The sequence below is a fragment of the Rattus norvegicus genome, chromosome 18, assembly GCF_021556685.1.
Source record: "Rattus norvegicus strain SHRSP/BbbUtx chromosome 18, alternate assembly SHRSP_T2T, whole genome shotgun sequence".
In the NCBI taxonomy this organism is placed as follows: Eukaryota; Metazoa; Chordata; class Mammalia; order Rodentia; family Muridae; genus Rattus; species Rattus norvegicus.
The window spans coordinates 1,894,795-1,911,390 of record NC_141551.1 but is presented as its reverse complement, the minus strand read 5'-3'; the positions used below and the strand labels follow the sequence as shown (position 1 = coordinate 1,911,390).

General features: G+C 37.8%; 1 protein-coding gene and 1 pseudogene across 21 annotated transcripts in view; both read left to right on the top strand.

Moving 5' to 3' along the window:
• The window catches only part of Esco1 (establishment of sister chromatid cohesion N-acetyltransferase 1), a 54,373-nt gene that overhangs the window by 7,008 nt on the left and 30,769 nt on the right, over window positions 1-16,596 (top strand). For 12 of the 20 annotated variants that reach the window (XR_015642449.1, XR_015642447.1, XR_015642445.1 and 9 more), the window contains exons 2-3: window positions 8,656-8,758; window positions 9,219-11,338. Coding sequence is in view for 9 of the 20 variants with exons in the window: in XM_087593493.1 (XP_087449619.1) it covers window positions 9,809-11,338 (1,530 nt within the window). In the remaining 11 variants the exon portion in view is untranslated. 20 annotated transcript variants of the gene reach the window in all.
• Atp5mgl4 (ATP synthase membrane subunit G like 4) lies at window positions 12,394-16,249 on the top strand (annotated as a pseudogene). Its single transcript, XR_015642742.1, has one exon. The product of XR_015642742.1 is annotated as an ATP synthase membrane subunit G like 4 (transcript).

Here is a 16,596-nt window from a genome sequence, read left to right as displayed (position 1 = left end):
CTCTTAAAATATGTTTGTGTATAGCTTCTGCTACTCAGCATGATTATTATGCTCCTTTTGTTTACTGGGTGGTTGTCTACAGTAGTGATACACAACTTTTGTCTCCCCCACATGACTTCTGGGTTGTTTCTCAGGTACTTTGGTGGTGGTTTCAGATTTTGGATATGGTACATGAAGCTATTTTGAAGATTTTTGAAACAGTCTTTATTGTGAACTCATGTGGAATGTTAAGGATCTTCCTGCCTAAGCTTTGTTAGCATAATGAAGATTTTCTTTCTTTCCTCCTCTTCCTCCTCCTCTTCCTCCTTTCAAATAACTTTACATTTAGGTCTTTGACCAACCTGAAATTACTTTTGTGAGTGGTCTGAGGGAATAAGATGGTGATGGTGATGATGGTGACGACGACGATGTTCTTGTTCTCATTTTCCTGCTTCTACTGCTGCTTCTTGTCTGTCCAGTGTTAGCACTGTTTGTTGAAGACTCGTTTCCATTGGTTTGTTCTATTGAAAATAGATCCAATCCTAGTGTAGTGGCATAGGCCTGTAATCACAACTCTTAGAAAGTTGAGGCAGGGTTGATGAGCTCAGGGCAGCTTTATAGTGAGACCCTGTTGGAGGGGTGAGAATGAAATGTGTGTGGATCTGCTTGTTCATTCTCTGTTTTTCTTTTTTTTCCAAGACAAAGTTTCTTTGTGTATCCATGTCTATCCTGTCACTCACTCTGAGAGATCCCACCTGCCTCTGCCCTCTTATGCTTGGATTAAAAGTGTGTGCCACCATTGCCTGGCTCCAGTCTCTCTCTTTTTTCCCTGTGTCCCTGACAGTGTAACATTGATTTATAGTAAGCTTGGGAATGTGTTGTCAATGTTTCCGTTTGTGTGTATGTGTTTGTATAGAGGACAGTACTGGAGATTGAATTGAGGATCTCACATACACGCTAGGCAGGTACGACTTTGCCTTTTTATTTTTAAAAATATTTATTTTTATGTGTATGGGTGTTTACTTGTGTATATGTATGTGTGCTGTGTATGTGTCTGGTGTCCATGGAGGCCAGAAGAGAGTATAAGGGCTCCTGACACTAGAGTCACAGGTGGTTTCAAGTAGTCTAGTAGATGCTGGGAACTGAACAGGTCTTCTGCAAGAGTAGCAAATGCTCTTTACTGCTGAACCAACGTTCCAGCTCTAAGTGAGTGTCTCCCTCTCCCACTTTCTCTTGGCTTTTTGAGACATGGTTTCTCTGTGTAGCCCTGGCTGTCTTGGAACTCCTATGCCATATATATATATATATATATATATATATATATATGTATATGTATATATATATGTATATGTATATATATATGTATATATATATACATACATACATACACACACATATATATATATATTCCTTTATCTTCTCATTTTTTTCTTCATCCCCTCTCCCCTCCTTTCCCTGTGAAATTAGATAGGAAAGAAAGATACAGGAAAGAAAAAGGAAGAGAAAAAGAGATCCCTGAATCCAGCTCCCATACTTTGCTTCCTCTCTGACCAGGACCTTTAATAACTTAACCCTCCTTTAAATAACAAACATCCATCACCCAGTGAATGACCAAAAACACCCACCCCATCTCTTAGGAATGGGGCATTGTTCTTTAAAATTGTTTCCTGTTGTCTGGGAACATCATCTCCCTTTGGGGGCCCTAAGAAAATTGGGATATTGGCCAGTCTTAAGAAAGCCAGTTGCAGCATTTGCTAAGTTCTTTGTGGTATGAAAGCAGGGCCTGACTGAAGTCCTGACTGAAACAGTCCGAGAGGCCAGGACAAATGGGCTTTTTAGCCATTTTGTAAGTTTGATGAAATGGCTATTGAGGCAGTCTGAGGTTGGATGAAGCAGAATGCTGTTATGCCTTAGCGTCTTAGCATCCTCAAAGATGAATTTTGCCAGGGCTGTTTTAACTTCAGTTGTGTCTGGTTGTTTTTCCTCTGTGAACATATAAACTTTCAAAAGTAATAACACTTCTGCCTTGTATGGAATGTGTGGTGTGTACAGTTCAGCTAAAGATGATTCTCTGCTCTTTGAACACGTAAGGCATCTGTCTTTCTTCAAGTTAGTTTGGACTGTAACCAAACTGTAATATAAATTTTCATTCATGCCATGTGAAAGGATGACATGATAAGTCATCTGTAGCCAACAAGATTTATTGGCTATGCTTAGTTGAAGTTCTGGCTTGAGACATTCATGTTTCAGTTTCAGAGTTGTTCCTATGTAAAGGGATCAGTACAATACGTTACCCACATTGTTGTTCTTTTTGGTTTCATCCTTTATGTGTGCAGCCTAGATCTTCAGGTGGCCTCCCTGGTCAAATCTAATCTTTATTAATTTGGATAAAATCTATAGCTTTTCTTCTCTTGGAACAAAGACAAAACCTCTTCCCCAAATGCAACACATTTCCTGCCTTTCATTCTGAAGTTAGGACATCCTTAAAATAGGTGGGCTGTTCTAATTTAGCACTTTCCCACAATCCAGTGTCTCTTAGCTACTGTTGTTTTTTGTTCATTAGCAATTTAAAAAATTTAAAGTCAATAAAGCACTATGTAATCTATGTCTGGGGTGGTCTCTGTTCTCCTTTTTTGTTTTTAAGCATCTTCTTTAATGTAAGGTTAGATCTCTATAATTGCTGTAGGACTGTGAGATGCGCCAGTGACATGTTTCATGCCATAATGTCTAGAGTACTGCTATATTCTAGTGAATACGCGTGCCAAAGCACCATTAGCTTCAGTCTATAAAGGCATTTCCAAGATCTGAGAATCAGAGTTTACAGAATTCAAGACAGAAGTTCTTTGGAATTCTGAACTGTATTAACTGTATATTAACATATGTACATATTTAAAAATTTTAAAACTCTACAAAATGAAACATATAAGCTGTTGCATAACATTGTTTTAAGGTGACTTCATTGAACAGAATCTGTATTTTATTTTACTTATTTATTTTTTTCCGGAGCTGGGGACCGAACCCAGGGCCTTGCACTTGCTAGGCAACGCTCTACCACTGAGCTAAATTCCCAACCCCCAGAATCTGTATTTTTTTTTTTTTTTTTGGTTCTTTTTTTCGGAGCTGGGGACCGAACCCAGGGCCTTGCACTTCCTAGGTAAGTGCTCTACCACTGAGCTAAATCCCCAGCCCCCAGAATCTGTATTTTTAACTCAGTATATTGTATCTCTATGGGTTGCCGTTTTAATTTTTCAAGCCTTTGTAGATTTTTCTCACCTCTATCTAATTCCCTTAGCAAGGCTGGGAAAATCATTTCAGGTTTTATAACAGATAGAGACTGCCTATTTGCATTCTTGTTACATGGTGGTGCTTTAGATTTTGGATTGAAATTTTTGAAATTCCTGGTTCAAAGAATTGTATACATTTTGTTCTATTGTTTGCAACTTGGCAAGAATTTTTTTTTTTCAGTCCCTTATCTAAGTCTGCCTTCAAAAGGATATTTAGTGGTAATTTTGGCTATACTGCTTTGACTCCTGGTGGGTCAAGTTCCCAGCTATCCCTTTGACTACCGGTGGGTCCAGTTCCTAGCCATTCACCAGAGCCCTCTGCATTCTCGAATGAAAGACCACGCACACATGCCAGTTGATTTTAAATGCCTTGACTAGCTCAAAGACTGGACAGTTCTAATCCTCCCCGAAGCTAGCACACATTTCTCTCCTGTAAACCTGGCTTAACACCACCCTCTAATTCTATATTTTATCTTTATTGCCCTGGCTCCTTCTGGGCGGCTCCCTAGTCTTTACTGCCCAAGACACTCTCCAGGGAGGGGGAGGAAGCATTTCTTCTCGCCTACATTTAGGATGGTCTTCCTTTTGTAGCTCTAAATCTGCTCTATCTCCCTCCTAATTATGGCAACTCTCTCTCTCCTTCCTTTCTCCCAGTTTCTAGCCCGCACAAATCTAAAGGTTCCACCTCAGTCTATCTGCCCAGCCATTGGTTGTTGGCTCTTTATTGATTGATCAAAAACCAATTGGGAACAAGGACCTTCAGTGTTCGGAAGGATTTTAGGAGCTAGATTAATTCAAAGCATTAGAACCAATCCCTAACAAGGAAGGATATATAAAATTGTAATTGTTACTGAAAAAATAGTTACTCATGTGTTGAATAAATGAAATAAAATCATATGGGATCCAGATGCATTGTCATTGTTTATCTCTCCATTTTTTAACACAGAAAATATTTTTCTTCAGAGACTTTCTCCGTATGACTTTTTTTTAACACTTTATTTATTATATATAAGTATACTGTAGCTGTCTTCAGGGACACCAGAAGAGGGCATCAGATCTCATTACAGATGGTTGGTTGTGAGACACCATGTGGTTGCTGGTATTTGAACTCAGGACCTCTGGAAGAGTAGTCATTTGCTCTTAACCACTGAGCCATCTCCACCTCATGTATGGTTTTTCTATATTCAGTTTCTCTCTTCAGCATTTAGCACATTTTCAAAGATACTTAACTTGGTCAGAAGCTTTTGTCTGGGTTTGGATTTCTTCTGAGGGTTGTCTCTGGTGCTCCTTCTGCTGTTCAGTTAGCACCTGGTGTTGGCAGCTGGCTCTTCCCCAGGCCCCTGCAGCTTGGTCCAGCAGGCTGCCTCACTAGTTCTGCCTTGTGTTGGTCATGGTTAGACTTTTCTCCCACCACAGCTCAGCTTCAGGTTTTCATCCATACTACAATGGGCTGGGCCAGTGGTGACCAGACTGAGGATGCAGTGGGCTGGGATTGGGCTGCTGTTTTTTCTATGTGCTGTGGCTTGAATAGCACCTTATGCTGAGCTGACAGAGCACTGGCTTTCTAGAGCTGAGTGTTCACCTAGGGCCGTGCCCTGAGGTTCTGTTCCTTCATAACCATTACTCACAGGCCTCTACTCTCTACAGGACTTAAGCTGTTCTATTCTCACAGAGCAGCCTGCCCACCCCAACAGAGCAATGTGCTCAGACTGTACCTGCCTTCAAATGTATGAGAAGAGGGCATCGGATTCCATTATAGATGGTTGTGAGTCACCATGTGGTTATTTGGAATTGAATTCAGAACCTCTGGAAGAGCAGTTGGTGCTCTTAATGGCGGAGCCATATCTCCAGCCCAACCTTGGATTTTTGAGCTTCCTGTTTCCACTTCTCAATTCTAATGCATATACCACCAAGATGCGTACATCTTTAGAAAAAAAAGTTTTAAACTGGCATGGTGATGTACACCTTTAATCCCAGGATTCCTGAGGTAGTTAACTGTGAGTTCCTAGTTAACCAGAATTACTTGGTGTGGTGATTTGAATAAGAATGGTCCCCAGGGGCTTATAATGGATACCCAATGGGAAGCAGAGCTCTGATAGGATTATAAGGATTATGAGGTATGTCCTTGATAGAGTAGGTGTGTCACTGGGGGTGAATCTTGAAGTTTCAAGAACCCATTCTAAGGCAGTCTGTCTTTGCCAGAGAATCAGGATGTAGCTCTCAGCTACTGCTCTAGCACCTGCCTATATGCAGCCATACTCCCTGCCATGAGGATAATAGACTAAGCCTCTGAAAATATAAGCAAGCCCCAGTATAAATTCTACCTTTTGTAAGAGTTGTTTTGTTCATGTGTCACTTCAAAGCAGTTGAACAATGATTACAACACATGGTGAGACTGTCTAAAATAATATAATATAAATTTATTTATATTAAAATAATGAATTGAAAATAAAACTTAAAGTTAGGCTGTCACTTTATTTTATTCTATAATTGTCATCAATGATATAGTCAATGTTATGGTGATATTTATTGGTGTAGTTAGTCTATGTTGTAGACTTTGATTTTTTCAAACCCTATTTTAATATGAATTCTTATTTTAACCTCCTTTCTAGCCCACCAGAGGTAGTAGACAAGAAGGGTTATTAGGATACTGGGTAAGTGGACCTGTTTGAAATTGTTCTTTGAAGTAGATCTAATCTTCACTGTCGGGAAAACAGCAGTTCAGTTCACAGGAATCAGCAGCAGCAGTTTGATGCACTCAGAAACACTTCATGCTTATTACCAGCACTCCAGTTCAGCAGTGTCAGGATAGCAAACATGAGTCAGCCGTGGTTGCATGACCTAACAGAAATAGCCAGGCCTCTGCTGAATTGGCACGTTAGCAGGGGTGGCCAGGACCAGTAGGGATGCCAGTAAAAGTTCTCTACTGTGCCTCTCATTGAAGCAAAGCATCGAAGATCAGTGAAGATGAAGATGCAAGACCAGGGTCAAAGTGTTGCAGAGCTAGCTGTGCATGCCGCCTCACCACTGTGGAGTCCTGTTCATACTCCCTCCAAACATCACTGTCCTCCCTCAGTCTTCCTGTCTTAGCAGAACTACACATGAGTCTGTATCAGTTGACATCAACCTTTTTTTTTTTTTTTTTGGTATTTTTCTCTATGGGGCCGCAAAAACTGGAGCTCAGCAACACAACGTAAGGCAAACGAATACATGTGTGTCTTTAGAGAAGAACCCATCATGCTTCCTTTCATGTGTGTTTGCTTTAGCAAAACATCCTTTCACTCGTGTTGGCTTCAGCAGAACATCATTTGACATAACTGACTTTCCAAAGAATCCAGAAGTTTCCACTTCACTATGTTGATATGGTATTGAAACTAATGTGATTTTATGCTTCTATGCATTTATGTAGGTATATTTGTAAATTCCTAGAAATAAAATTCTTTGTAATCTGCTATTTATTTTTGTCTCTATGTATATCTGTATACATGTTTATATGTGTATGGGCATGTATATGTGGATACCAGGGGTATTTTCCCCCTTCTTTTTAGAGACAAGGTCTTACCAAGTAGCCCTAGGTAGCCTGGAACTAGCTATGTGTAGATCAGGATGGCCTTGAATTTTCAGTGCTCAGTCTGCTTCTTTCCAAGTGCTAGGATTAAAGGCATATGTAGCCATGTCTGACCATACTTTTTGTTGACCTATCTGAAAATATCTTTGTTAACTCTTTAGGTAAAATGTACTTAAAGCATAATTTTCTTTCAGCATTTTGAAGGATTTTGCGTTTTCTTGCTTGTAATGTTGACATCAAAACAGTTAATTGTAATTCTGATTATTGTTGTTGTTGTTAGTTTTTCAAGACAGGGACTTGTATTGCTCTGGCTGGTCTGCAACTCACTTTGTAGACCAAGCAGCCTTGAACTCAGAGATCCGCCTGCTTGTGCCTCCTGAGTGCTGATATTAAAAGGATACACTAACCATGCCTGGCTTCTATGGGTGGTTCTTTAGTGGGTTTATGTAACTACTTTATTTTTTTAAGAATTATTTAGTCATTTTAAATTCATGTACATGTGAGCATGTGTGCACATATTTTAAGGTCAGAGAACATTGGATCCTCTTGACCTGGACTTAGAGATGGTTGTGAGCTACCTGGTGTGGATGCTGGAAACCAAACCTGGGTTTTTTGCGAGAGCAATAAGTACTCTTAGCCATTGGGTCATCTTAACCATTGCCTTTAGTCCTTTCATTTTAATATTCTATTTCTGTTTGTTAATTTATTATTTGAGACAGTTTCCTGTAAACAGAGGATGGCCTTGATCATCCTGCCTTCATTTCCCAAGTACTGAGACAAGTACAGATTTGATTTTATGAGGTGATGGAGATCAAAGTCCTGCAGGGTTTTTTGTACATTCTAAGCAATCACTCTACCAAATGATCTGTATTTTTAGCTCTTAATTTTTTATTTTACTTTATTTGCTATTTCAGTATTTTTCATCTAGCTCATAGATTTTCTTACCCTTTACCTACTCAATGTTTTAATTAAGCTAGCTTTAGTTATGTGATTAATACATATATGTATGTAGGTTTTCTTCATATAATTTTGTTAGTTTAATCCATTTTGTCGCATGTCGCTTTTTGCTACCCTGCCTTAACTGTGTGAATGGGCCCCTGCTACCAGCCCCCTCCCAGCTTCCCTTGAGTCCATGGATAAAAGACACAAGGCACACAGTTGTTCAATTTCAACTTGCCTTCTTGGCACAATTCCTGGGTGCTACTATCCCGCTTAGAAAAAATATACCCTTATCATTACTTTTAGCTCCACACCTCCCATCTGCCCTAAACTTTAGTGCCTAGTCCCATCTAGCCCCTGCTAAACGCCACTGACCACTTGCCTGTAGGTGGTCTATGTGGCCACTCTGTTTTGAGATCTCATATGGTTCTTTAACCCTTCTCCATCAGAGGCATGGTGGAACCTGTCTCTTTTGTGTCTTCCCCCTTTTCCTCCAGGGACCCAGAAGTCCCACCTATACCTTCCATCCAGCAATTGGCCCATGGCTTTCTTTACTGACAGATCAAGAAGCAATTGGGGAACAGGACCTTAGTATCATTAGCGTCCCCACACCATTTAATGTTTACATTGTGAATTTTTTTTTTTTTGTATTTTAAAACTTTTTTTTCACAATATATAATGGATGTATATTCTAATAGATTTATGTACCAGAGTGTTACTTCAAGGTAGAAATCATGAAATTAAATGTTCTGTATAAAATGAGCTGTGGTGAGTTATTAGTCTAATGGTCAGAGTAGAATTGGGATTATAGGATGTTATTTGATTGATCAGAGATTAGTGGATGAGTACATTGTTATCTTTTTAAATATTTTAATTATTTTTTAGGTGCTGTATAATGTGTTAAGAAGAGGTTATAAGGAATGCTTTTATCAGATTTTCTTGAGTTATGGTGGCTGAAACATCATTTCTGTCTTGTGGGAAAAGAACTGTAAGTAAATCTCAGGGGAAAAGTTTTTTTAAAGTATTATTTATATATTTTTAATAAGATAAGATGTTATTGGAGACTATATTTAGGAAAGATGGCTCAGTGGTTTAGAATACTTGTTGCCCTTGCAGAGGACCTGGGTTCAATGTCTTGCACCTACACATTGACTCAATCATCTAAATCATGAGTACCTCCAGTTCCTAGATCCAACATCCCTTTCCGATCTCTGTGGGTACTAAGCATGCATGTGGTGCACATATATTCAGGTAAAATATTCTTGCACTTAAAATAAATCTAAGTTAATAGAAAAATATATTCGGGAGACTTAATTGTTATTCAAAAGAATATAGTCTAAAAGGAGGAGTTAAAATTTATTTAAATTGAGGTGTATTTCTGAATAGTATTATTGATCTGTTTTTTGGATTATATAAAACTTAATGTTTATTATCTTTTAATTTTTCAGAAATGGCAGCACAAAAGGAAATCTATATTAATAGAGTACTTTACTAAGCGAAGGAGAGTAAATAGAAGCCACAAACCAGCAAACTTGGCAAACAAGGAAAGAAACCTGTTAGCCATAAGACATGTTACAGATTCATCAACGTCCAGTAGCTGTAGACTTCAGAAGAAAAAACTTTTCAGAAATTTTGTCAAAGCAGACAGGTCAGTGATAAATAACTACTCTAGTAATAGGGTTAGGCCGGAAACTAATCGTAATTAAAACAAATTGGATCTGAATGAAGTTTTTTTTCATTAAAAAAATAAAAACTTCTGAAAATATTAAGTTAGAGTTTTCTTCAGATTTTCATTTCCCTATCCAGCAGAAAGCAAATATCTTTCAACATTCATGCTAGCTTTTCTCATGTCTTAGAAATTGCCAAGAGCAACCTTACTTGAAACAACCTGGTATTTTTGTTGGAAATGTACATCAGTATAAGTTAAAGTCTATTTTTAAAAGATCTACTCCTTAGTGATAATACTAAGTACTTAGCATCTGCATCTACCTGGACACAGTCCTCAACTCTTCAGAAAGAAAGACATTACTCAGGAATAATGTCCATTCAGGAGAAATCAAAAGAAAATTCCTCCAAAGTTATTAAAGAAAGTGAAGATGAGAATTTAGAACAAGAAATCGAAGGTTCTCAAAACAGCCTAGCAAAGAAATCAGGCTCCAAGGAAGCTGGAAAGTCAGCGGTTAGATTTTCCAACAAAAGTAAAGTAAATCAGTCTGAAATTGGAACACGAATGAGTACAAGGTCAGCATCATGTTCAGCTGATAAAAATGCTACTAACTCCATTAATAAAAATATGGTATCTGTGAAGGGACAATCACAAGAATCTTTAAAAAAGAAGAAATTATGTCAGGAAAAATTATCATTTGGAACCTTCAAAGGGAGTGAGCAACTTAACCGCAGATCACAAAGACTACAACAGTTAACGGAGTCTTTAACTAGGTCTTTGCGCAGTAGAGAGATTCAGGGTCAAATTCAAACAGTAAAACAGAATTTGCAACCAGCAAGAAGAGAACAGTGTAACAGTACTCAAAGTAAATGTAATAAAGTAAATCAAAAGCATGTGAAAAGAAAAGTGCTTGAAATAAAGTCTGATTGTAAGGAGGACAGACATTCAGTTACAAATGAAGTAATAAATTCTCCCAAAGGAAAGAAGCGCAAAGTACAGCATCAGACAACTTCTACTTGTAGTTCTCAGTGCATCCAAGGATCTGAAAAATGTCTCCAGAAGACTATTAGAAAAGAAGAAACAAAACCTGTGCCTGTAACTGCTGAGATTAGAAAACTAAAAACAGCTACATCAGTGGTCTCTAAAAGGAATGAACTGAGGAAATCAGCTCATACACAAGTGAGTGCTAGCACAAAGTTTCCCCAAATCCCACTGCCGTTAGTGCCTGAACACAGTGTTGACCATGAATTGGAGCAACCTGGAAAGAGCAAAAGAGGCAGCATTCTCCAACTTTGTGAAGAGATTGCTGGAGAAATTGAATCAGACACTGTAGAGGTAAAAAAGGAATCCTGTGTGGAAAGTGTAAAGGAGGAGAAGCCTGCAGAAGTAAAATTGGAAGAGACTGATGCTGAAAGACAAACACTCCATCAGAAAGAAACAAACCAGGACGTGCAGTGCAATCGTTTCTTTCCCAGTAGGAAAACAAAGCCTGTGAAATGTGTACTAAATGGAATAAATAGTTCAACTAAGAAGAACTCCAACTGGACTAAAATTAAACTCTCAAAATTTAACTCTGTGCATCAACATAAATTGGACTCTCAAGTGTCTCCTAAGTTGAGCTTATTACAAACTTTTTTGTCACCACCAGTTTTAGAAATGCCTCATCCAGTGTCTCAAAGCACGTTTTTAGAGATGAAACCGCATGGTACTGTAACTTGCCAACAAGATAAAATGAAAGGAATTAAATCTGAAGATGTTAAAATTAATAATATTGCAATTGAAATTAATAAAGCCACAAAAAGGGCTCCTGGAAATTGTAATTTGGATAATCATATTAAACCCTCTTCTGACTCATCATTGGATAATCAGATGAAACATTCTTGTGAGTCAGCACCAGATCAGGTAATCATCTTTATCATGTGTAGTAGAGGGGCCAGGTGCTTTCTATGCACTTATTTATTAAGTATTTGAAACACACCTTTTCTCAGTACTTTCTAAAATTGTTAACACGGCCTTACAGTGATGAAACTAAGCAACTGAGAAACTTTCACCTTTATGGTATGCTTCTCCCCCATTTGTATTTTATGGAAGGCATAACTGAAATGCTAGCCTTTAAATTTAACAATTTAACACACAGATGTAGGTTACTTTCTTCCTTTCTTTCTTTCTTTCTTTCTTTCTTTCTTTCTTTCTTTCTTTCTTTGGAGCTGGGGACTTTCTTCCCTTTTTTTTTTTTTTTTTTTGGTTCTTTTTTTCGGAGCTGGGGACCGAACCCAGGGCCTTGCGCTTCCTAGGCAAGCGCTCTACCACTGAGCTAAATCCCCAACCCCCTTTCTTCCTTTTTTTAATGAATTATAGCAACAGAAAGCGTATCTGTTAGTGGTTTAAAACCTAGAACTTAATGCCATGTGATGGCATGCACGCAGCCATAGGTGGCAGAGGCATGTGGCTGCACAGAAAAACCCTCCCTTGAAAAACAGTAAGTAAATCTAGAACTTAGAATTTGTGTGGGATGGGGATGTAGCTTGAGGGCAAACATGAGTCTTCTCCCCACTCCTACTCCCACCCCTCCCCCCAAAAGAAGAAAAACCCTAAGATTTATTTTAAATGAATGCTTTTTTGTTGATTTGTATGGCGATTTCTTACAGTTGGCAAGGGAAATTTCTAAAGGCATAAATCATTAGTTTACAAGAAGAACTATTAGTGTTACTATTTTTTTTTTAATTAGTGCTGAGGATCAAACCGAAGTGAGTCTTATATAAGCTTGGCAGTCCTTATTACCACTATATCTATAAAATTAGGAATTAATCAAAAAATAATTAAAAAACAACTCTATGTCTGCAATATCTAATGCTTACCATGAGAAATTATTTTTAATATTTATAAAAAAGGGTAAAGCTTTTCCTTTCTGTGGAATGCCGATTAAAAATTTCTCATGTGGATTCAGCCAGTGGTTTGGGGAGACGAACCTTCCACCTTAGACCATGGCCAAGTTCATCCATAACTTTTCGGAGAAGGCACCGTCGATGGTGGCCACTGCCATGACTTACTCAAAGCCTCTATTGGCCACATTTTGGCACTACGTCAAGGTTGAGCTGGTTCCCCCAACCCCTGGTGAAATCCCTACAGCTATTCAGAGTGTGAAAAATATAATTCACAGTGCCAAAGCTGGTGGCTTCAAACACCTTACAGTGAAGGAAGCCATGCTGAACGGTTTGGTGGCCACTGAGGTGTGGATGTGGCTTTACATCATAGGCAAACGTGGCATTGTTGGCTATGATATTTGAAGACCAATCTTTAACTTCTGATTTGAGTTCTTATATGAATGTTCTTGGACCATGTGTAATGAGATTGCTATCTGAATAAAATGATAGCTGTGGAAAAAAATTACTCATGTGTAGAATTAGGGTGCTCTCTATAATACAAGTGAATTTATAGTGTTTAATTTTATGAGAAAACTGAGAGCAGAATGTGAAATAAGTTATGTTTGGTGATATATTTTAGGGCTGGTATATAAATATTCTAATCTTTAGCACAGAGTTCCTCATAAACCATACCCTAATATCCTGAACGTTAGAAAAATCATATGAGCAAAAATGTCATTGTTAGTAGATATAAGTTGCTTTAAAGTTTTCAGAATGGTTAAAATTCATTTTAGGGACACAGGGGCTATGAGCTATGAAATAAGATTGGATTTATGCGGTAGCTGTGAAAGTCAGTGTCCACTATTGTTGATTGAAAACCAAAGTGAACTTAAAGAGCACAGATAATCAGTTGGTGCTTCTAGATTGAATTTTTGTATGAATGAGAATGAAAGCATGAGTTAAAAGATGATCATTCCAAATGTGTAATAGAGAATGGCAGCAATCAAAGTAAGCAGTGAGTAGTACTGTGAGCAAATTGTTTGCTGTGGATGTAGTTTAATGGTGGACTGCTTGCCTAGCATATAATACGCTGGGGCTAGTTCCAGATCCAATGTCATCCTTTGGATTAAGCTGTGCTACAAGTAATATTTACACATTGCTTGTCTTGTCCAATACCAATCTTAGTGACAGTACTGAGTGTATGCAGATCTTCATTGTAAGAACAGTCCTAGACACTTGTTGATGTGTTAACATTTGTATTTTTGAAATTCTTGAATATTTATTCAGAATTTAATAGCAGTAAATTAATAGAATTTAATATCTACTACTCAGATTTCAAGAAAATGAGAATTAAAAAAACAAACAAACTACTTCTGATTTTTTTTTTTTTTTTTAAAGTAAACCGAACTGGATCTGGGGGCAGAGCCCCGAAATCCTAGCTTCTTGGAAAGCAAGGCAGGAGGATGGATTTGTTCTAGGCCTCTCTTTAGTTAAATATGCTTCCTGAACTCTTCGGATTTTATGTATACATGTACGAAGAATACTTAGCTTTGTGTGTATTTTAAATTTTATATAAATAGTATTTACTAAATGCTATTTATGTGAAACTTCTTGAATTTTGTTTTGAACAGTCAGCATTTGATTCATGAGTATTAATAACTGCAAAAGAATTTGTTATCAGTTTGGTTTTTTCTTTAATAATAATTTTTAGATTGTATTGTTTTTTAACATGAGTAGTTTACTTATTATCATAATGTGATTAAGAAAAGTGGTAGTCACCATTGCGTTTCAGAGCATGTCTTAGTACCTGCTGCGTCCAGGGTTCTGTATGGAAGAGAATATGTTTCCTGCTTTACAGAATTTATAGTGTAGCATTTACTAAGAGATTTTTTCATACCTGTCTAACCCTTATAGTTTTTTGTTTTATTTTTTTGGTGTTTTTTTGTTTTTTGAAACAAGTTTTCTTTGTGTAATCTTTGCTGTCCTGGAACTCACTATGCAGACCAGCCTGATCTCAAACTCAAGAGATCTGCCTGTCTCTGCCTCCCAAATGCTGGGATTGAAGGCATGTACCACCATAGCCTGGCCCTCTAGTATTTTTTGTTTAATGAATATTGCTTCTTTAGTATGCTAAGGAAAGAATCATAAATCTGTCACAATCTATATTATAAATTGTTACTCAGATAAGAAAAGTGAAGCTTGATTTGAGTGACTTAACTTAAATGATTGAGTGATGGTTGGTTTCAGAGCTCATCCAGATTTGGGGTTGGGATACAACAACTTAGTGACAAAGTGTATGCTAGCATGCACAAGGACATAGGTTCAGTTCTTAGTACTGAGTCAAAATTCAGACAGGTTTATATTTATAGAGTAAGGGAATGTAAACAAACTTTTAATTATTCAGATCTGAAAATTTCCTTTTTAAAATAAAATTAAAAACAAGAGTCTCACTGTATAGCCCTAGTTGGCCTGGAACTTACTTTGTAGATCAGGCCTTGAACTCATGGGAATCTATTTGCCTCTGTCTTCCTCAAGTACTAGGATTAAAGGTATGTGCACCACATCCAGGTCTTCCATTTTTTTAATTTTAATTTTATTTTATTATATGTGCATTGGTATTTTGCCTGCATGTGTCTGGGTGAGGTTATTGAATCTTCTGGAACTGGAGTTATAGACAGTTGTGAGCTGCCATGTGGGTGCTGGGAATTGAACTCAGGTTCTCTGGAAGAGCAGTCAGTGCTCTTAATCACTGAGCCATCTCTCCAGTTCTTCCATTTTTAAGAGATTTTCATTCATTCATTCATTCATTCATTCATTATGTGTGTCTTTGTAGTGAGTGTATGTGTGCAGGTACCTGGGAGGTATAAAGAGGGAATGAGAGCCCCATGATCTGGAGTCAGTGGTGAGCCACAGGACATGGGTTGTATGAACTATACTCAGATTCTCTGGGAGAGCAGCAAGCACTCTAAAACTGCGGAGTTACCTCTTTAGCCCCATTCCCCTATTTTTAATATGTATATCTGTATGTTTGCATATGTGTGGGCATGTGGAAGTCTGTGGTTGGTGTTGAAAATCATCCTGAGTTACTCTTCTACTTTATTCAATGAGTGAGGTCTCAATCAAATCCAGAATCTGTCTGTTCAGTTGGTTTTACTAAGCAGATTGCTATGGGGAATCTTCCTGTCTCTGCCTTCTGGGAGGTTAGAATTATCTCTATGCCATTTCCCTGTGGCATTTAAGAAGCTATGGCAGTCTAAACTTGGTCTTCATATTTCCTCAACAAAGACTTTAACTACGGAGCCATTTCCTTAGTTTCAGATAAGAATTTTAAAGCTTGGTTATCTTAAAATCAATTTACATTAGTAGAAGGAAGAATCACCAATAATGTGATGGTTCTCATTAAAATTTTTTCAGTATAATTGACTTTTGGGAGAGAAGTGTGAGGTTGACTTGAGACATGGGGTCCTGCCATGTAGCCCACACCAGCCTTGAACTCAGAATCCTTCTGCTTTAGCCTTCTGGGTGTGTGCTAGGATGGTAGCCAAGTGCCACTTGTTTCTTGCTTTTATTTTTAAAAACCAAGTAGTGTTACGGGCTGCAGAGCCAAGCAGCTGAGAATGCATACTGCTCTTGGAGAAGAACTGAGCTTGGTTCCCAGCATCCACATCTGGATGCTCACAACTGGCAGCTTGAGGGGAATCTGACACCTTTTTCTGTACTGCATTGGCTCTAACACTCAATGTGGACCCTCCAAAAACACACCCATACACACCCCTACATGCCCCTCCCACCCCCAAAAGTAGTTTTACATGTTCATTGTAATAATTACAGAGATTCAAAGTTGATTCTATATTCTTGTTACTAATGGGCTATCTGCTTTGATAAAGTTATGAATTGAAGGTTCTTGGTAATAAAAAGATAATTATATGTTTTTTAAAAAGAGTTGTCGATGAGTAAAATGATTAAAATAGAAAGTGTGAGAAAGTAGATGATTGTAGTAATTGGGAAAATTTGGGGAAGGTCTCATGAAAGACGTTAATTTTTAAGTTATATGTTGAAATCATTAATAGAGCAGAAAGAAACAGATAAATTAATTTTAATATATTTTACTTAGTTTATTACATAAAAATACTGTCATTTTAACATGTTTATGTGGGTGTGTACAGTTCAGACTTGAACTCTGAGCAAAAGCATAGAGCTAGATGACTGTAGACGATAATTTAATTTTTTTAAATTTTGTTTTGGTGCTTTGAGGTGTAGCCCTTGCTGACCTAGAATTCCCTATGTAGCCTAGGA